Raw genomic sequence first — 19,993 nt, forward strand, 5'->3', positions numbered from 1 at the left:
GGATGTGTGCGGAGAAGCAATATAGGTTGGGCACTGGGCATTGGGCATGGGCATGGGGACGCGCTAGAACGCGAAACCTCGTGACATCATCGCCGTCGGTACACACGCCGGTTGCCCTTCCGCATAGGCCGGCGGTGTCACAGACTCCTTTGAAACATTTTGTCTCAATGTTCGATGATCAGCATAAAACGAACTCAACGTTCGATTTGATCTTTCTGTCCAAGATAAACGCCGTGGTTGCTGATGCGTTCTCGCATTCTGTTGTATTGAGCCTTAGAGAATTATGCATTGAGAAGGATTCACTCAAACCTTCAGCTCTCGACTACCCTCAACCTCCAACGTAGCCACACTCTCAACGTGTGCCGAGGACTGACCAAAGGAGAAGTCGTATTGCCCACGATCAACCTTCCAACCCTTCGACACCTCATCGAAGTACGCAAAGTCCTTGAGTGCCAACGACAATTCCACTTGCTTCTCCTCTCCGGCTTCTAGATGCACCTTCTTGAATGCCGCCAACGTCTTGACTGGGTGTTCAGGAGATTGCTGCTTCCTGCCGACGTACAACTGGACTACTGTGGCCCCTGGGAGGCTGCCGGTGTTCTTGGCCGATACAGTAGCTTTGAAGGCGTCTGCAGAAGTTTGCTCAATCTCTCCATTCTTGAAGGCAAAGGTAGTGTATGACAGGCCGAATCCGAAAGGGAATTGAACTTTATCCTTTGACACACGGTCGTAGTGGCGGTAGCCGACGAAGACATCCTCCTCATACTTGACAGTAAGTTGGTCGCCCTTCTTCTCGCCAGGGAAGTTGCCGTAGGCAGGTGCGTCCTCGAGGCGCTTGGGGAAAGAAACAGGCAGTCTCCCTGAGGGATTGACAGCGCCGGAAATGATGTCAGCAATCGCATTGCCGGCTTCCTGGCCGGGGAACCAAGCCTGCACGAGTGCCGCGACCTTGTCGAGCCATGGTATAGCGACGGCGACACCAGTCGAGTTGACTACGATGGTCTTACGGTTTAGCGACGCGACTGCATCGACAAGGGCATCCTGAGATCCATCGCGAGGTAAATTGAAGCTTTGTTGGTCCTGACCTTCAGTCTCCCAAGCTGGAGTGTGTCCAGTGAACACAATCGCAACATCAACCTCTCTCGCAAGCTCCTTTGCCTGAGTGAGCATGTCGACATCGTGCTCTTCTTGCAACATGAAGCCCATCCTGAACCCAGGAAGACCGGCTAGGATGCCCCAGTCGGATCCGCCTGATGGCGGGATCGTGTGGATCTGAATTTTGTACCTTTCAACTTCCTTGAATGGAATGGTGAACTCTTTCTCGGGATTTCCACCAAGCAGGAAGCCCATTGGGTCTGGGGAGTTTCCCTTCTGCTCGAAGACCACCTTTTCGTTGATGGTGACAGTTGTGGGACCTATGCCAGAGCATCCGAGATAGTGTTTGCCTGTTGCAGATGGGATGAATGTTGTTGTAAGTCTGACTTCCTTGCCAATCGCTTCGTTGTCCAAAATAGGGCTAAATGCAGACTCTTTGAAAGCGTCGACGGTCTTCCAGGGCTTTGAGTCGCCGTCTTTGAAGAATTCCATCCTCCAGCCGTGGTTTCCTTGGGCATCCTTGCAGTGTTTGGCAAGAGGTGGCAATAGGCGATACGTCTGGGCTCCCTTTGCGAACTTGAGTTCAACATCGTCGCCATATGCAGCCTTCAAGCCTTCCTCAGGTGTGATGCGGTAATGGGCGTTGAGACTAGCACTTCCACCTCCATGGATGAGTGCCTCTTTGGCAAGCCCAAAGAGTCCGATCTTCTTGCCCCTTGCCTTTTCCTTCCTTAGTGGAAGTATTGCACCATCATTCTTCAGCAGCGTAATGCCCTGACCAGCGACATCTCGGATCAGCTTGCTGTGCTTCGGGTTGACGATGGACTTTTCAGGGGGGATCTCAGGATTCTCGAATGCTCCAACCTTTTCGATGAGCTTCAACACGTTCCTCGCGCGGTCAGTGATCACTTGCTCGGATACTTCACCATCCTTCACAGCCTTTACGACAGCGTCCTTCGTCCGCCATCTTGTAGGACCAGGCATTTCGAGGTCTAAGCCGGCATTCAGCGAGTCAGCCGTGGAGTTTGTACCTCCCCAGTCGCTCATAACGAGACCGTCCCACCCCCATTCACCGCGCAGTACTTGCTTGAGGAGAAACGTGTTTGAGTCTGCATGTGTTCCATTGACCTTGTTGTAGGCGGTCATCACAGCCCAAGGGTTGGCCTCTTTGATAGTGATCTCGAAAGGCTTCAGGTAGATTTCTCTAAGCGCACGCTCGGAGATGACCTCATCCACAGCCAAACGCTCGGTTTCCTGCTCGTTGGCCGCAAAGTGCTTGACGGTGGCTGCGATACCCTTCTCTTGGATACCGTTGACCACATTGGCAGCCATCTTGCCGGTCAAGTAGGGGTCTTCGGAGAAGCTCTCAAAATTGCGGCCTCCAAGAGGATGTCTATGGTTGCACATGGTCGGTGCAAGCCTGGAAGAGATGTCAGACATAGCTCATTGTGGTCCGGAGCAAGACTTACAGGACTCGCGCACTCTTCGTCTTAGTCTCTTCCGCCAACGCGTTTCCTATTTGACGGGCGAAGTCTGGGTTCCAAGTTGCGGCAGAACACACCGCTGCTGGAAAACATGCTGCTCGTGTTCCTCCAGCAAAGACCTCGCCTCGTGCACCATTGGGTCCGTCACTAGTCTGTCTATTGTCAGACGACGCATCCGACTGTCAGCCCGTATTGCGTACCTTGATAGCTGGTACTCCCTTGTCCGAGATTGGTACAGTCTCCCAGAAGTCTTTCCCAGCGAGCAAAGAGACCTTTTCCTCCAAGGTGAGAGACCCGAGGATGCTCTCAATCTTTGAGCTCATGTTCGTCGAGTTCTTCCAGTAGACCACCTAGTAGAGTGATGTAGATCCTCGAAGCCGAATTTATCGTAACCTTTGGATTGAATGCAGTCCAAGAAAGAATTCAGAAGAGTGTCGTTGCTGGCCTAACACCATCCACTACAAGCGCCGTCGTCACCCTTATAGGATGCGGACCTCGTCATCTCGCGACCGCTACCGGCAACGCTCGCCGTGTCTCCGTGCCAGACCAATACCCATAGCTAAGGCATCGTGCTACAGAGTGGATCTTGCACTTTGGCTCGAAAAGGAAAAGCAGGTTAAGCAGCCCGAGGTTTATCCAGCAAGATCCATAGCAAACCGAGCTGCGATTCGCGGAATGGACTGCGACGGATCTACCGAGCACCGAAGTCCTCCCGGTTGCACGAAGAGGGATCTGTGGAGAGACGCGGGTCGTTTGGTATGTGAAGACGCGAAAGCCTGCAGTAGACGTTGAAGGAAAAGGCACGGGGGCGCAGAGTGTTCGGTGGAAGGAGCTGCACTTAATCCGCCCACGTGGGGCTATTGGCCTAGGCAAGACAGCTACAACACGTCATTGATTTTGCCGTAAACTCTGCGAGGCCTTATTATTTGGATTCCACTTTCATCCTCGTGTTGCGTGACAATCGATCCACGCCACAATGGGCGCGACTGAGGTAGCAGCTGAGCTGGGCCGACGGCATCCGCTTCAACGACTCGAAGCTCCATCGAAGGGATTTTCAGGTGCCCTGCATGTAAGCACACTTCCGCGTCTCCAGCAGCAGTAGGGAGATTAACGTGATGCAAGGTCGCTGGTCTTATCAGCTTCTATAGCTCCTTCAAGTTGTACGTACTCGTCTCTCCAAACCTTTGGTTCGGACCATGTTGACGTCATCTCAAGCTTGCACGATAACCCCAATCAATTCGTGAGTATGCCTATCGATTGCAACCGGCCCAGGAGGATGTTTCATGCAAACAACGGGACAGTGGCTGACCATCTCCAGAATCTTTCGTACGGCTGGCACCTCCAATTCCTGACCATCATTGGCATATCAATATCAACCCTCTGCTTTGCCTTTGGTCTTCTTGCCGACATCCTCTCCTCCTCATCCACATCTCCGACCACACCGACCAATGCCTCTGCATCATCCTCCCGTACTTTATCCGACTACTTCTTCACCGCCAAGAACTATCTCTCCCTTGTAGCGGCCCCTGTTGAGATCGTAATCAGCATCCTGTACTGGGGTCTCCGGTTTATTGACACTGGGCTCGTTGTGCCGCCGGACCTACCCCTGCCACCGCTCGGTGTGGATCTTTGCTTCCACTTGGTGCCTGCGGTAGTACTGACTATTGATGCCATCTTGCTATCTCCGCCATGGCCGAGTAGCCCAATGAATCCTCAGGCGCCGCTGCTGACTTTGGGGGTTAGCACAGGAGTTGCATTCGCTTATTGGTGGTGGATTGTAAGCGCCATGCTACTGTCGTCGAGACTTGACGGCACTAACAAAGTCGCAGGAGATCTGTTATTCGCATAACGGGTACTACCCGTACCCAATCTTTGGGTTGCTGACTACATATCAGCGCATTGGTCTGTTCACGATGAGTGGGGCGACGATGTGGGTCGTTGGTGGCGCTCTACGAGCTTTGTATGCGTATGTCAACGGCTACGAAATAACGGAGGCTCTGGAGAAGACGCAAAGAGCACGCAAGATGGGATCAGAGGGCAAGTGGGAGTGAGCTTGACAAATGCGGGGACCTTATCGTGGATGCATGGAGGCTGCTGGCGGCGACACGGGTTGAGCGGATGTCCAGAATGCAGAGCCATGTACCAAAAATCTATTGAGCCATACATAACGAAAAAGCACAACCTGCAACCCATCTGCATCCACCAGTAGGGAAATCGCACTTCGTGATCGTAGTGTACTAGTTATTTGTAACCATATGAGAATGATAGAATGTCGTTAATCATGATCCATATCGCATGACATCGGTAAGTGAATCAGCACCAACACAGAGAAGAGGCAGTCACAAAGGTAGTGATATCCCGCTTGTCGGAACAGAGTAAATAAACAATGTGAAGCGAGAGTGTGTCAGTCTGGTGTTGCGCCCTTGAGTCGGCAGCTGAGAAGATCAAGTAAATGTTGGCGCGCTGCCGAAATGATGTCACTCATGGCATGCATCTAGCTTGTAGTTGGAGACGGGGGAGCTGTTATCGTACGTTGATCATCGTCGTCATTATCGTCCAGCTGCTGACGCTGCTCATGTTGTTGCTGATAGGCATTGTTTGCATTGAGATATTGCCCACCATGTTGGAAACCTTGCTGGCCTTGATCGAGACTGTAGCCATACGCATGGTAGTGGTAACCGGGGATCTGATGGTTGTGGAGGTTGCCATAGATTGGCTGAGGGAGTGACGGAAACACGTTCTCCTTGTTATCATACTGAAAGGGATCATTGAGTGATTTGTAAGAGCCATACCCAGGGAGGGGTGACGGGGACGGCGATGTCTGATGACCGAAGCCTGATGTGAGGTAGTTGAAGTTGGCTGGTTGGGAGAAGGTTATTTCGCTGTCCTGAAAGACGTCGAACGCTCGTTTACGCTTGGGAGCGCGATCACCAATGCCAAAATCATAGCTTGAGCGGCCACGTCTCTCTTCGTATTGGCTGCGAGTCTGGAACGGAAATATGGCAGCACGAGTGCTTTGTCGAGACCTACGGCTGATGTTGGGGTCCATGTCAACAAGGACAGGTCTCGAAAAACTTGGTCGCGGGCTTTCAGTTTTGATCTCAATCTCTTCCTCATCGTCGAACATTGAGCTAGAGATTCTTCGTTGCCGCTTGAAGGACCCCTGCGGCGTGAAGATGAGCTCGGTAGCCTCCACGTCCAGTGAGTTGAGCTCCAGTTGTTCAACAACCGAGTGATCTTTCTTCTGGTTCCTCTTACGCCGCATGTCTGGCGTGGCAGAATCGAAGATGGCCATGCCGGGCCAGTATACGCCTTTCAACTTGGTGCTTTCACTGACCGTCATAGTGTCTTCAGCATGCTCGGGAGGATCATCCTCAATTGCGCATGTGTCCGCTGCGGTATACTGATATCGCCTCTTCGGTCTCTCGCCTGGGTCTGAGTATTCGCTCGAGGTCTCGTAGTCTGGATTGGTATAGCTACGCGAGCTGGCACGAGACTCGGTGGGCCAGTATTGCAGGTGAGGTGCGAAAGACCTTGGGCGCAGGAAGGGACCTGGTTGCGGTGTAGGTGTAGGGGTGCCAGAGTCTGGTTCGACCTTGATAACCTGTTGTTCTGAGAGACGCGGATCGAGAAGATTGCTGACTGCGGCGCGACGAGCTGGTCTTGGAGCCGGAGCCGGAGCCTCAATCCTGGGAGCAGGAGTAGAGCGAACTGCTACAAGCGAAAGATCAGTAACGGTCTCGAATGCACGGCGCAGATGGAGCAAAGACTATACCAGCGGGCCTGGTACGCGTGCGGCGCTTGTCCTTCTGATTCATCCGGTCTGACATGAGCTCTTCGACACTCCACTCGGCATACCATCGATCGTAGGTGTCAATGATACGGCGAGAGGCATCTTCGTGTGTCGATCGAACCTTGACCTTATAGTAATGGGACAAATGGCCCTTGCTGGCGATGTGCGTGAGTAGGTGGGAAACATCGCTGAAGCTCGGCTTTTTGGGGCAAATGTTGCATAGAAGCGGTATGTTGTTGGACGCCATTGCAAGACGCTGCAGCGGGGCAGCGTATTGGTAAGGAACGTGAGTGGTGCAGACAAACTCAAGGCGGAAGGACAATGCTTGCAACGCAATGGTGCACAAAGTAACGACGCGAAAGGAGCGTATTGAGTGTATGAAGCAGGCGGAGTGGTGGCAGCGGAAAGCCTGCAGATACGAGAGCGGCTACCAGTCACTGCCGCAGTTTCATGACCGTCTCTTGCTGCGAAAGAGCAACGAGAAGGAGAGATGCATGAGTGCCCCTTTGGACAGTATGAGGGAAGGAGGCCGCTGTGATGAGAAGAAGGAGAAGATTTGTAGGTGCAGGTTTGGCAGCTGGAGCACGTGGAAAAACCCAGCTATGACCCAAACAGGCAACACCGTCACTTTTCTCTGGCTTTGTATCTCACGCCTCATTATCAGGAAGCGTGAGTTATTAGATAGCGAGAGGTGATACTATGGAGCGAGGTGAAGGTGAGGCTTGATATCGCTCTGCGTGCATGTAGCTTGAGGCGTCGTCGGCAGAGCAAGCTTGCCGCGTCTTCACCACCAACACCACTCTTAGGTTGCACTACAACCTACGCACAGCATATGGATAATTTTTTTTTGTTCTTCTTTGATTATGTTCTCGAATTTCACTTACCTAAGCACCGCCTTGTTACAGAACGAGGCATGCAGCTGCAATGGCGTCAGTATCTGTACCGGCGGTTGGATCCAGGATCACTTACTACACAGGGTCAACTTCTTCCAAGCCAGGATACTTGAGCAAGCTGAGTCCGGCAATGCCAAAGACTGTGTGGAAGACATCTACCATGTCTCCAGGTCGATCAGCTAGACCCCCGAGTTCAGGATCCTGTCCTTGTCAGCTTCGTGTCGACCAGCATGTTCAACGGTCCCAACCTGGCACTGCAAGATGAACTGCGTCAATTTCTCGCCGTCGATCCAGTGAAGCTTGTTCAGCATGGCCATGCTGCTCATCACCCACCAGCTGTAGCAGACGTCTTCTTTCTTCTCTGGCCTTCCGTTCAGGCCTCCGTTCTTGAGTTGTCGTTCGCTTAGCCAGGCTCCCAGTTTTTCATGATCTACTAGATCAAGCCTCCCCGCGATGGCCAGTGCTCCCACACACGTAAACACTTGGCCTGAGTGAGATTCTGCGCCCGGGCTCGTGCCATAACCACCGTCAAAGTTGGCACAGGAGTGAACGTGCTGAACCGCCTTTTCGACGTCGACTGAATCGAGAAGGCCCAAAAGAGACAAGGCGTTCAGTGCACCGTAGAGGAAGCGCGTGTCTCGCTCTCCCCACTCATCCCCCGCGAACGTGCCTGTCTCAGGGTCTTGGAGATCTGCAACGACTGAAAATCATGAGCATAGACACGGTAGCAGGGGTTCCATGGCGGACGCACACTTGCCCACTTTCTGCTTCCCGTCTTTGACGCGGCCTTCGAATTCTTCGAAAGCATCCAGGGTCGCTAGAATCTGCACTGCACTGACCGTGTAGAGCATGTGGGCGTCGTGTCCCGGAGCAGCGCCGAAACCACCGTTCTCGTGCAGACAGGAGCACACGAATCCGAGGATTTCACTGCGTGGGAGGGCATCCGGCTGGCCCAGCAAGTGCAGAGCCGTCAGTCCCCAGTACAGGCCATTGAGACGCAGGTGCTCCGTGAGCCAGTACTCGAGCTCGTCTTTGCGCTGGAGCGGGTCAGCGTGGCGATGGTGGGGTGGCTGCGTGCAAGTCGGCGAAAATGGCACGCACCGTGTCGAGGCTCTGGATGTAGCGAACGTGTCTGTCGACATGAAGCTGCATTTCGGCGGGCGTGTTGCCTGCGCCTGCGCGACCCGGGCCTGATGCCAGCGACATGGCGGCAGTCGAGTCGAGAGGTGGATGCAGGACGGCCTAGTTTCGAGACGCGTCCGCCGTCCAGCTACCCAGCGACCCATGTCGAGAGGGTCCCGCTTGGCGTTGTGGCGGCAGCTCTTGTGCACGATGAAGCTCGCACTGCGACAGCCCAAGCAGCGAGTGCATCGTGCTGAAGCAGTCGACCACAGCGCCGGCTCACTCACGGCCAGACGCAGCGCCACGCCGGCGCTCCCAAGCCCACGGCGCTGCACTCACCAGCGCGGGTGTTGGTCGCCGTGAATGCAGCGCTGGGCCTCGCAAACCATTGACTCGGAGGTTCGTACTCGTAGCCTCCAGGGGGCCGTGCATCCCATCACTGGATTCAGGTACGGCCGCCCATCGCTGCCGCCGCCGCCGCGCTGTTGGAAGTGTTGGAAGTGTTGGAAGTGTTGGAAGTTGGAACTAGGCACCCTCCTGCCTTTTGCAGGTCGCAGTTTGGGCTCGCGCTGAGACGTGAGCCATTCGCGCCCAAGACGTGAAGACGTGTGGGCGTGCTGCACGGCATTCAATCCGTTGTGGGCGCTGGGCGACACCTCCAGCACTTGCTTCTGTCTCTGTCCCTCGGTGTTTCTGTCTCTCTGTCCCACGGTGCTTCTGTCTCTCTGTCCCACGGTGCTTCTGTCTCTCTGTCCCACGGTGCTTCTGTCTCTCTGACCTCTGTCCCTCGGTGCTTCTGCCTCTCTGTCCCTCGGTGCTTCTGTGACCTGTCTCTCCGTGCCTGCCCCTGTCCCTCTGCCCTCTGCCTCTCGTGACGCAGCGCCCCTCGACCGCGCGCCGTAGCCTGCGCTGACGCTCCTCTACAACGGGCGACTAACGCCTGTAGTCAGGGCCGCACGTTCGCTGAGCCCCAAAATAGCTCCACCGCGCCGAGCGAACCACTACCTATCAGAGCGGCCAGCCCGCTATCGACTTGGTGTGCGCCGGTCCTCCGCACGCAGACACCACGGCCACCACAGCCGCGTGCGCTTCTTGGTTTTCCCCTTGTTGCTCTTGTCGACGTTGCGATTGCAGGCGTCAAGTGGGTAAGTGATGCATGCCCGCCAGCGATGGACCCTCTCTCCCCGCCAGCGCCTCTTTGTTTGTTCCACTGCGGTACCGGCCCAATGTTGTACAACATGTCGCCCGTAGCGCTACCGGCCCCTTTCACGTCGCGCAACCACTGCTGACACGGTAGCCCAGACTGCTGCTTGCTGTGCGCGACGACCTCGACACCGACCCCTCGACGACCAGTAGCTGTGCACACGGGCTGTCCGAGTAGAGAGCCGGCAGTCGCAGCTAGCACGCGCTCCACACCCCGAGTCCCTGACCGCAGCCTTCTGCAGACGAGCCTCACGCTGCCAGCGCGCACCAGCCTCGAGTCCTTGCCGCACACGCATCCGTGTACGCCTGCAGACCGCGCTGGCCAGGGGACACGACAACTCCCCCAGCGCTCTCGACGTTGGTACCACCTCCCGCGCCCTTTAACCCGCTGCACCGTGCCATCTGCCTTTCGCACCTCCTGCACTCGCTAACAACATGGGCAGCAAACAGAGACACAGACACAGACACAGACACAGACGCGTCGACAGCGCCATCACCCTCGACCGTTCGTCCGCGACTGCCGCGACCCATGTATCGTATTCACTAAGACCCTCTTTACTCCACCCGTCTGCGACGCTCCGCTCCCTCGAACGCACACCAGCCGGCCTGCAAACAGAGGCAATCCTAGAGGACTGCTCTCCCGCCGAGGTACCTCGCCCACGACCTCAGCACAGCCAAGTCACACAAGCGTCGACGAGTAGCACTAAGCGGACAGCAGCCACAGAACCACCCGCGCAAGCAAGTTCGCAAGATGCCGAAATCCTCCACGCTGTCACTGGCTATGCGTTCCAAGTCAGGAGGAAAGGAGAACAGCAATGCGCCCATGAGCCCACACAGTCCTCGATCGCCGAGCATACCGGAGTTCGCCTCCCCGATCCCCCCGTTTCACAGCATGCCAGAGTCGCCGGCATCGCCAAAGCCACGGAAGGACTCGAAGAACATATTCTCAAACTTCACTGCAAACAAGTCTTCGTCACGGTTGAATATGCAAGATAGCTCCAACCGGCAATACCCCGCACAGCAGCCTTCACCGACATTGTATGCCAACGGACGGGGTGGTTCTTCGACACCAGATCTGAGTCGCCCCGTTCGAACACCCAACTCTGATGGTGAGCGTCGTGCTGTCCGCAGGGACGACTGACATACTGACATCTACAGACAACCGCTCAGAGATAGTTCGACTCGATCAGCGAACCGGCTCAGGCAAATCGACCGAATCAGACCCCCATGCCGATTCGACAAAGCGAGCGGGGACGAAGACTAAAAAGCAAGGCACACTGTTCCGCTCCAAATCAATCAAAGGGGACGAGACTACTGGATCTCGTGGCAAACTCAACAAAGCCCCACCAGGCCAGCTTTCACCAGATGTAGGAGCAACCTGGACCACGAACGGCGACGGTACGCCGCTCAAAACCACGCCTGCGGACAAAGGAAAAGCTTGGGGCAACAAGTCGGCACTGGGGAAGCTCAGAACACATTCGGCTGATCGCCATGATGCAGGCCAGCTGGTACATCGCGAGAACGATAACGGCCCCAGGAGAGACAAGAGCGAACAAGGCTCGTTACAGTCAAGTTCCTACAACGACAACAAGGGTGCTTCACTCATGTCTAGTCTTGGCTCCGGCGCTCGTAAGATGGGAGACAAGATGGACTCGGCTCGAAAAGGCATTTTCGGAAAGCTGGGACGCAGCCACAGCAACCACGAAAGTCCTACACACATCTCGAACGAACCCTACGTATACAAGGTCATCCATACCCCCCTTGTCGAACAAACAAGGTTGACCAGGATATCGTCGCGACTGGAGCAGTCCAGGGATAAAACAGAGTTCTGGATGCCAGCGCTCCCTTGGCGCTGCATAGACTATCTGAACATGCGAGGCTGTGAGGAGGAAGGCCTGTACCGAGTTCCAGGCTCTGCCCAACAGGTTCGATACTACGAGCGGAAGTTCGACCAAGGTGAGACTTGACTTCTTGTATCCCAAGATCAACTGCTTACATTTGACAGATCGTGACATTGACCTCATATCTGACGACAACCTCAACGACCCTAACGTCATTGGATCGTTGTTCAAGAACTGGCTGCGTCAACTACCCGACGAAATCTTCCCGAAGGCAATTCAACACCGCATCCAGCAAGAGTGTCAAGGCGTAAAGACTACACCGCAAATGCTGAAGGATGAGCTCTCCAAGCTACCCCCTTTCAATTATTACCTACTCTTCGCAATCACCTGCCACATCAGCCTCTTGCACTCTTGCTCGGAGTTCAACAAAATGAACTACAACAATCTGTGCATTTGCTTCCAGCCAGCCATCAAGATCGACGCTTTCTGCTTCCAGTTCCTCATTCTTGACTGGCGTAATTGCTGGCAGGGTTGCTGGACGGAGAAAGAGTACCTCACGGAGGAGCTCAACTACTTGAGTGCTCTGGAGCAAGAGAGCTCGGAGCGTCCACAGCCAACACCTAGCCGCAATGGTCAGTCACAACCGTCTGGCCGGAGCAAGAGCTCAAACGCGTCGCCGCACGTTGCTCAATCACGGAAGTCCACCTCGACGAGAAGCAATTCCGGCGATCAGAGCAAATCATCTGTTCGCGCTCTGTCGTCAGACAGAAATGGACGCGCTACGCCGCCTAACCCTCCTCTCAGGGATGCAGACGTGCCGCCACAATCAGCGCCACGCCTGCGAGGTGGACATGGCGAATTTGATTCTTTGGCAGAAAGGGCAATATCGACATCAGATGGACTCAACATCCGGGGCGCGCCTACGCGCCCGCCGCCTTCAGTCAGTACACAAAATTCGACCGAAGGAGAAGACGGTGCAACACCAACACAAGCGTTGCATAGTCGTGGTCCTTCGGACACGCAGTTTCGCTTGGATCTGAGTAACCCGCCTAGCTCACCTTTTAATATCAAGTTTTAATAGATGGACGGACGCATGGCGGGCGTTGTGCTCGCTTGAAACGACGACAAAAGAGCGGTTGGATCTGGGCTTTGAAGTTTCGCATTTTCTGCTGGTTGTGAGCTGCCAAGAGGTTCGCGATACCCATGCACCAATCTTTTGGACTCGTGGCGGCTGATCTTTGGTTGTGTGTTTGTATCTTCGTATCAGCGGTGGAGTTGGGCCCTATTTTTATTAGCTGCGATTTGTGGCAATCTGCCGTTCTGCTGCATTGAGGCGTTACTTCTGGCCTGGGACGTTTAGCATCTTGCGGACAGGATGGAAAGAGAGTATTGTACGATATGCAAAGGCTGGGCGGTGAGTAGAATTGAAACGACCCTCCGCGGGTCAGCAAGTTTTTGTGCTTGGAGGCTCAAATGCAGTTAAGTTGCAGGGATCATTATTGGCTGCTTGCGTCCCCATGGGCGTTAAGCCCGGGAAACTGGTGTTGTTGAGCGGGAGCCCCACGCCAATGACGTCTGGTCTGGGTCGCGACTGCCACAACGCCGATCGCTCACGTCTCTCACGTCTGCAGCTCTTGCTTCCTTCCTCATACTGAGAGGGCAATTGTCCCTCGGCGCCTGCGTGCGAACTCTGATAGTGTTTGCTACTTCGATCGAATCCCAGATCGCGTCCATTCCCCTCCCACCACACCCTCTCCATCCGAGCCATCCCGCACTATTGCTATCACGAGAAGTCTCTTACACCTTTGGCCATTGTCTACCAGCCTGTCAATATCGCATCATAGTCTCTCGCTGTTCGTCTGCACACACAGTCATGTCTGCACCACACAAGTCAGCCGCGCAGGCCGTATACCTGCTGCCATTGACCGACGCCGGCGCACCAGACGTACCGGGGACCTACATCTACCTACCACCGCCGACTGAACCTGCCTACTCCGTTCGCTTTCAGATCCAGGGTACCAGCTCGATATGCCGTCAAGGCAGTCTCTGGGTGAACATCCCAGCCAAGGGCGAGCAGTTCAGCCGCGGTCACTACCGCGAATACAAGTAGGTGTCCAGGGCAATGCTACATCTCGTTGCAGCGCACAGCACTGACGTCTCATACAGACTGAAGCCTGACTTCAACGGCATCACCGAAATCGATGTCCCCATCTACGAGGCCAACGCTTACTCTTTCTACACCACCTACACACCGCTGCCGCAGTGGTCGTTCACAGATGTCGCAACACCAGAGCCCACACGGACGTCCACATACTACATCGATGTCTGCCCGCGCCTTACCCTTCAGGGCCAGCAGCTACCAATTGAGGCTGTCTCGCTCTTCTCTTGTCTCTCGAAATTCATGGGCGAATACCCTAGCGACTGGGACAAGCACCTCCAAGGCATCAGCCAGCGCGGCTACAACATGGTGCACTTCACTCCTCTCATGATCCGCGGCAGTTCCAACTCGCCCTACAGTATCTATGACCAGCTCGCCTTCGACTCGACCGTCTTTCCCAACGGCGAGCAGGATGTTGCTCGTATGGTCAAGAAGATGCAGTCTGATTACAACCTTCTTAGTATGACGGATGTTGTCTGGAACCACACAGCAAACAACAGCAAGTGGCTCGAAGCGCATCCTGAGGCTGGATACAATGTTGATACCGCCCCATGGTTACAATCGGCGCTGGCGCTCGACACCGCACTTCTGCAGTTCAGCAAAGATCTCAAGGCACACGGCCTCCCAACCAAGTTCAACAACACGGAAGACCTCTTGAAGGTGATGGAGGTCATTAAGACAACTGTGTTGGGCAGTATCAAGCTTTGGGAGTTCTACGTTATCGACGCAGAGAAGAGTGCCAACGCCATCATCGAGAAGTGGATAGCTGGCCAAGCCAAGTTCACAGATGACAGCTTTAGTGCGGCTGGTCTTCGTGGTCTTGATGCTGTCAAGAACTGGTCCCTCAAACAGAAGGCTGATTGGCTCGTGGAGCACGCGCTGCAAGGCGGTGATAGGATGGGTGAGCGCTTTCGTCGTCACATCGATCCTGCCGTGGGCGCTGGTCTTCTTTGCGCCCTTTTCGGTCGCTATGACAGTCGCACTGGTAACACACCCGACGAGAAGGAAGCTCGTGACGCCATCACCGGTATTTGCAACGAAATCAATCTACCCTTCTACCGCGAGTACGACAGTGACAAAGCCGAGATCTTGGAGCAGCTCTTCAACCGGATCAAGTATGTTCGATTGGACGACCATGGTCCTAAGCTGGGCGAAGTCACTGACGCCAACCCTCTCATCGAGCCTTACTTCACTCGCCTGCCGCTGAACGAAACCACCAAGAAACACAACCCAGATGCGCTTGCACTGGTCAACAACGGTTGGGTCTGGGCTGCGGATGCCATGAGGGACAACGCTGGGCCCAAGTCGCGCGCGTACCTGCGAAGAGAAGTCATTGTCTGGGGTGACTGCGTCAAGCTTCGATATGGCAATGGACCTGAGGATAACCCCTTCCTCTGGGAACACATGTCGAAGTACACACGGTTGATGGCGAAGTACTTCCAAGGCTTCCGCATCGACAACTGTCACTCCACGCCGATCCATCTCGCCGAGTACATGCTCGATCAGGCACGACAAGTCAACCCCAACGTTTTCGTCGTCGCTGAGCTGTTTTCAGGCTCAGAAGAGATGGATTTCAAGTTTGTCATGCGTCTTGGCATTGCCTGCTTGATCCGTGAGGGTATGCAAGCGTGGAGCACCCAAGAGCTGAGCAGATTAGTGCACCGCCACGGTGGTGTTCCAATTGGCAGCTTTGAAACGGACGAAGTATTGAACGCTGACCACGCGAGCGGTACGACTGGTTCCGCCAAGAACCGCACGAGCATCAAGAAAATCAAGCGTAGTCCTGTACATGCACTGTTCATGGACTGTACACACGACAATGAGACACCTGCTCAGAAACGGGATGCGCGCGACACTCTTCCTCAAGCCGCTCTAGTTGCCATGTGCTCCTGCGCCACTGGCAGTGTCTTTGGCTACGACGAGGTCTACCCAGAACTCATCGAACTCGTCCACGAGAAGAGACTTTATTCGTCGAGCAACTCGACTGGAGGCCCGATCAAAGCACAGGCCGGTGAAGGCGGTATTGGAGGCATCAGGAAGATCATCAACGACATTCACTACAAGATGGGCAAGGAGGAATACGACGAGACGTACATTCACCACGATCAAGAGTATGTTACCGTCCAACGCGTCAATCCTCACACCCGGAAGGGTTACTTCTTGATCGCTCACACAGCGTTCCCTGGATACGGGAACGGTAATGGAGGCTTTGGTCAGACCAAACTACCAGGAACGAAAGCGAAGCTCATTGGCAGCTGGAACCTGGAAGTTGACAACAGTCCTGAGACCAGGGCCCGGATCATCGGCGACAAGACTACGCTCCGTGGTTTGCCTGCTCAAACACACGACCTCAAGGGCGTTGTAGTTGAATCTGTTGGCGACTCGACTACCATTAGCATCCCCGACAAGTTCCCACCTGGCAGTATCGCTCTCTTTGAGACATGGGTGCCAAGTGCAGAACACGCTGACGGTCTCGACAAGTACGTCACAGGTGGCGCTCGTGCTGCTTTCCGTGATGTCGACCTGATCGACCTGAACTACATCTTGTACAGATGCGACGCTGAAGAGAGAGACGCCACGGACAACAAAGATGGGACATACAACGTGCCAGGACATGGCAACCTCGTCTATGCTGGTCTCCAAGGTTGGTGGAGTGTGCTCCGCGACATTGTTAACGAAGACAATCTTGGGCATCCTCTTTGCAATCATCTCCGAGAAGGGCAATGGGCTCTTGACTACTGCGTCGGTCGACTTGAACGCATCTCAGAGAAGAAGGAATATCACAGAATCAGAGGCCCTGCCAAGTGGTTGAAGTCGAGGTGTGACGCTATCCGCAAGCTACCGAATTTCTTGCTTCCTCGTTACTTTGCTCTGGTCATTCAGACTGCCTACAACGCTGCGGTTGACCGGTCTATCGAGCTCATGGGCAACAATGTCCGCAATGGTCAGCAGTTTCTAAAGAGCCTTGCCCTTGTCAGCATCCAGGTCACCGGATACATGAACAGCGCATCGCTCTGGCCTGAAAAAAAGGTTCCCAGCATGGCGGCCGGTCTCCCTCATTTCGCATACGACTGGGCTCGTTGCTGGGGCCGCGACATCACCATATCAGCTCGTGGTCTATACATGGGAACTGGTCGATATGCTGATGCAAAGGAGCACATCTTAGCCTTCGCCAGTGTGCTCAAGCATGGCATGGTCCCCAATCTCCTGAGTGGCGGCAAGCTTCCCAGGTACAACTCCAGGGACTCAGTCTGGTGGTTCCTGCAGAACATTCAGGACTACACCAAGATCGTTCCCAATGGCTTGGACCTGCTCCAGGACAAGGCCAAGAGACGCTTCTTGCCCTATGATGACACCTGGTTCCCTCATGACGACAAGCGGGCTTACTCTGTGTCTTCTACGATTGAGGATGTGATTCATGAAGCGCTGCAGCGCCACGCCTCTGGAATAGAATTCCGCGAGTACGATGCCGGGCCGAACATCGACAGCCAGATGAAATCTGAAGGCTTCAACATCAAGATCTGGACCGACTTCGAGACGGGTCTGACTTTCGGCGGTAACCAGTTCAACTGTGGCACCTGGATGGACAAGATGGGTGAGAGTGAAAAGGCTGGCAGCAAGGGTGTACCTGGTACCCCCCGTGATGGCGCACCAGTTGAGATCATTGGCATGCTCTACAGCACCGTTCGCTGGTGCGCAGATCTATACGAGCAGGGCAAGTTCAAGTACGAAGGCGTTACTCTGCCTGATGGCAAGCACACTATCACCTACAAGGCGTGGGCGGACAAGATCAAGGCCAACTTCGAGCGTACCTTCTACGTACCCCGATCCTCGGAAGAAGATGGCGACTACGATGTCAATCCTAGTATCATCAACCGTCGCGGTATCTACAAGGACTTGTACCGATCCGGAAAGGAGTACGAGGACTACCAGTTGCGACCAAATTTCCCTGTTGCGATGTCCGTGGCGCCAGATCTCTTCGACCCTGAGCACGCTCTGTATGCTTTGCAGATGGCCGATCGCGTGCTGCTCGGACCGCAGGGCATGAAGACACTTGACCCTAGCGATCTGAACTACCGTGGCTACTACATCAACAGCGAGGACTCGACTGACTTCCACACCTCAAAGGGTCGCAACTATCACCAAGGTCCTGAATGGGTCTGGCCGACAGGATTCTTCCTCCGTGCACTGCTCAAGTTTGACCTCAAGCGCCGCAATACGCCTGAGGAGCGCGTTGAGAGCTACCAACAGGTTACACGCCGCCTTGCTGGCTGCATGAAGGCCATCCAGGAGAGCCCCTGGGCCGGACTCACCGAGCTCACCCAGAAGGACGGAGAGTTTTGCGGTGATTCGTGCCCCACGCAGTCGTGGTCCGCTAGTTGCATAATCGACTTGTTCCAGGACGCGCGAGAGTACGAACTCAAGGAGTCTTCGTAAGCTTGAGTCCATCCAGGTTTCACATGGTCAAGCTCGCAGGCTTCGGTTCTGGCAGGGGCACTCAATCTGAATCATGGGCTTGTTGTTGCGGGATCGAAGGTCTTCACCTTTGTACATAATCATACCCTAATTGACCTCGTTATCTATTGCATCGTGGCATCTTTTGAGCTTGTCGTACATGTTCTCGGCGTTGCATATTCATAGCTTTGCTGGCTCACACATCACCAAGGGTCCTATAGGTGGTCGCTCCGTGATGATGATCGCAGAAAAGATGCTTTCACTCGCACAGACTTGTTTTCAATCGAAACGTATCGGAGTCCTCAACTTTGAGAAACGTGCAGTAGTTGCTCGACTTGTCAAAATGAGGAAGTATACCATGACGCTATCGTTGATGTTTTTGAGGCCGTCTCTACACCTTTGTGGGCCTCAGCATCAAGTACCTTACGCATTCACCTGCACTTTCTCTCCTTGCCGTATCCACTGGTAATCTCACTGCTTTCTTCACTTGAAATCCCAGTTCCTCATACGTTGCCTTGTCGGCCGAACTGGCTTGGACGTAGACACGTTTCCCCGCCTCATCTGCTTGCGACAAGCCCCACGAGATCATGTCCCGCCAAACCGAGGCGTGCTCGTGCGAGGGCGCGAGGAAGACGAGGTAGATGTCTGTCTCCGTCAGTACCGCGTGCGTGGGGAGGTAAGGAGGACGAGGAGAGGGCTAGGGCTACGAAGAACGAGGGGGGAGCAGTGTGCGGTGAATATATGTGTGTGGTGGGACCTACGCCAGATATCATAGTCGCCCTGTAGAAGCTCGTCTCGGCTTTGTGCAAGACGGTCGTCGATTTCCTTCTCGATGCTGCCTGTCTCTTCCTTGCGAGAGGGCGCGGTCCATTGCAGACCGCATACTTTGTGGGTGAGGAATCCGGCGGCGCCGATCAGGGTTCCTCTTTCGGTGGCTTTGACGATCCTAGCAAACGGGTTTTGAAGGGCTAGCGTCCATTCTTGGAGTCGGTAGTCGTTCTTCTCTGAGTCGGAGAGATGAGCGCTTGTTGTGCGTTGGAGCGATTCGTCGGCGGTGGCAGTGGCGTGGGCAGCGATGGCAGGGGGGATGTCGGCTTCAACGAAGGGACTGAGGGTGAATGTCATGGTTGGAGTTGGTTTGCGAGTGGATAGCGGGCTCGTGACGGTAGTCGTGGCAAGATGTAAACTTGTGGCTATGGCTGAATCTCGTCTCGGTGGTAGTGCCCGTGAGACGGGGGTTTGAAGATTGTGGTCGCAGTTGTAACTCAGTCCTTGATACCGCCTACTTGAGTCGCGGAAGATGCTCACTCGCGGAAGATCTGCTGCGTCGAAGAAACTCATGGTGACTAGTGAGGTTCTAGAGAAACAGGATCCAAGATCGTTGTTATACGTGCAGCTGTTGCTGCTCAGAACGAAGGAGCCTTCAGAACATGTTAGAGTAAGAGTGCGCACCTTGCTACATTGGGTACAGACACCTCAGGAGGCGTTATGGCGGTCGATGTGCAGAGCGGAACAATACCAAGGCTGACAGAGAGGAGACGATGAGGAACAAAGGGAAATGCTGGGAGCGAGTGCATCAGGCGGCGAGAAAGCCGGGGTGTACTTTGAGCTGTGCTGTGTGGACTGTTGGCAGAGAACCTGCATAATAACGATACGTGAAGTTGGTGGTGTTCAGCTTGGAGGTAGTGATTGAATTCAGCGATTCAACCGTCAAGTCATACCGAATATCAACTTCCAGTACGAGAGAAGCTTTGGAGAGTAAACCTGCAACCCAATACCCTAACACCTACTGCTTGAGCATGTCTTTCATTCCGTTGTCATTGGAGTGCTGGATGTTGGTGTGGCACCTATGATAGAGGGCTGCCCTGTCTGACTCGGGATTGGCAGTGAAGAGCAATATTGCAGGTGCACTTCGATACTCGAATTGAGCTTAGCATTGTTCTGTGGAT

At 54.5% G+C, this 19,993-nt stretch overlaps 7 protein-coding genes across 7 annotated transcripts, besides 2 other annotated features; 3 read left to right on the forward strand and 4 right to left on the reverse strand.

Annotated features, from left to right (window-relative positions):
- Nucleotides 1-303: 303 nt before the first annotated feature.
- Nucleotides 304-2,902, reverse strand: EKO05_0008211 (Beta-glucosidase; the record flags this gene model as incomplete). Its single annotated transcript, XM_038941248.1, has 3 exons — nt 304-2,515; nt 2,565-2,731; nt 2,780-2,902. 3 exons carry the CDS (start codon nt 2,900-2,902, stop codon nt 304-306), a joined length of 2,502 nt encoding a protein of 833 aa, XP_038796666.1.
- A 653-nt stretch (nt 2,903-3,555) lies between these two features.
- EKO05_0008212 (uncharacterized protein) lies at nt 3,556-4,630 on the forward strand (the record flags this gene model as incomplete). Its single annotated transcript, XM_038941420.1, has 5 exons — nt 3,556-3,648; nt 3,702-3,739; nt 3,795-3,819; nt 3,898-4,356; nt 4,409-4,630. 5 exons carry the CDS (start codon nt 3,556-3,558, stop codon nt 4,628-4,630), a joined length of 837 nt encoding a protein of 278 aa, XP_038796667.1.
- A 443-nt stretch (nt 4,631-5,073) lies between these two features.
- EKO05_0008213 (uncharacterized protein) lies at nt 5,074-6,619 on the reverse strand (the record flags this gene model as incomplete). The annotated part of the gene is made up of 2 exons (XM_059637245.1): nt 5,074-6,290; nt 6,355-6,619. The coding sequence occupies 2 exons, from the start codon at nt 6,617-6,619 to the stop codon at nt 5,074-5,076; spliced, it is 1,482 nt and encodes a 493-aa protein (XP_059493228.1).
- Nucleotides 6,620-7,340: 721 nt separating this feature from the next.
- EKO05_0008214 (Protein geranylgeranyltransferase type II) lies at nt 7,341-8,471 on the reverse strand (the record flags this gene model as incomplete). Its single annotated transcript, XM_038941185.2, has 4 exons — nt 7,341-7,466; nt 7,514-7,965; nt 8,017-8,302; nt 8,367-8,471. 4 exons carry the CDS (start codon nt 8,469-8,471, stop codon nt 7,341-7,343), a joined length of 969 nt encoding a protein of 322 aa, XP_038796669.2.
- Nucleotides 8,472-8,870: 399 nt separating this feature from the next.
- Nucleotides 8,871-8,907: a tandem repeat.
- A 1,133-nt stretch (nt 8,908-10,040) lies between these two features.
- Nucleotides 10,041-10,068: a tandem repeat.
- A 273-nt stretch (nt 10,069-10,341) lies between these two features.
- EKO05_0008215 (uncharacterized protein) lies at nt 10,342-12,509 on the forward strand (the record flags this gene model as incomplete). The annotated part of the gene is made up of 3 exons (XM_038941218.1): nt 10,342-10,699; nt 10,749-11,546; nt 11,596-12,509. The coding sequence occupies 3 exons, from the start codon at nt 10,342-10,344 to the stop codon at nt 12,507-12,509; spliced, it is 2,070 nt and encodes a 689-aa protein (XP_038796670.1).
- A 795-nt stretch (nt 12,510-13,304) lies between these two features.
- EKO05_0008216 (bifunctional 4-alpha-glucanotransferase/amylo-alpha-1,6-glucosidase) lies at nt 13,305-18,026 on the forward strand (the record flags this gene model as incomplete). The annotated part of the gene is made up of 2 exons (XM_038941503.1): nt 13,305-13,537; nt 13,598-18,026. The coding sequence occupies 2 exons, from the start codon at nt 13,305-13,307 to the stop codon at nt 18,024-18,026; spliced, it is 4,662 nt and encodes a 1,553-aa protein (XP_038796671.1).
- A 409-nt stretch (nt 18,027-18,435) lies between these two features.
- Nucleotides 18,436-19,385, reverse strand: EKO05_0008217 (uncharacterized protein; the record flags this gene model as incomplete). The annotated part of the gene is made up of 2 exons (XM_038941277.1): nt 18,436-18,689; nt 18,806-19,385. 2 exons carry the CDS (start codon nt 19,383-19,385, stop codon nt 18,436-18,438), a joined length of 834 nt encoding a protein of 277 aa, XP_038796672.1.
- Between the last annotated feature and the right edge of the window lie 608 nt (nt 19,386-19,993).

This window comes from Ascochyta rabiei, chromosome 14 (assembly GCF_004011695.2).
Source record: "Ascochyta rabiei chromosome 14, complete sequence".
Lineage (NCBI taxonomy): Eukaryota > Fungi > Ascomycota > Dothideomycetes > Pleosporales > Didymellaceae > Ascochyta > Ascochyta rabiei.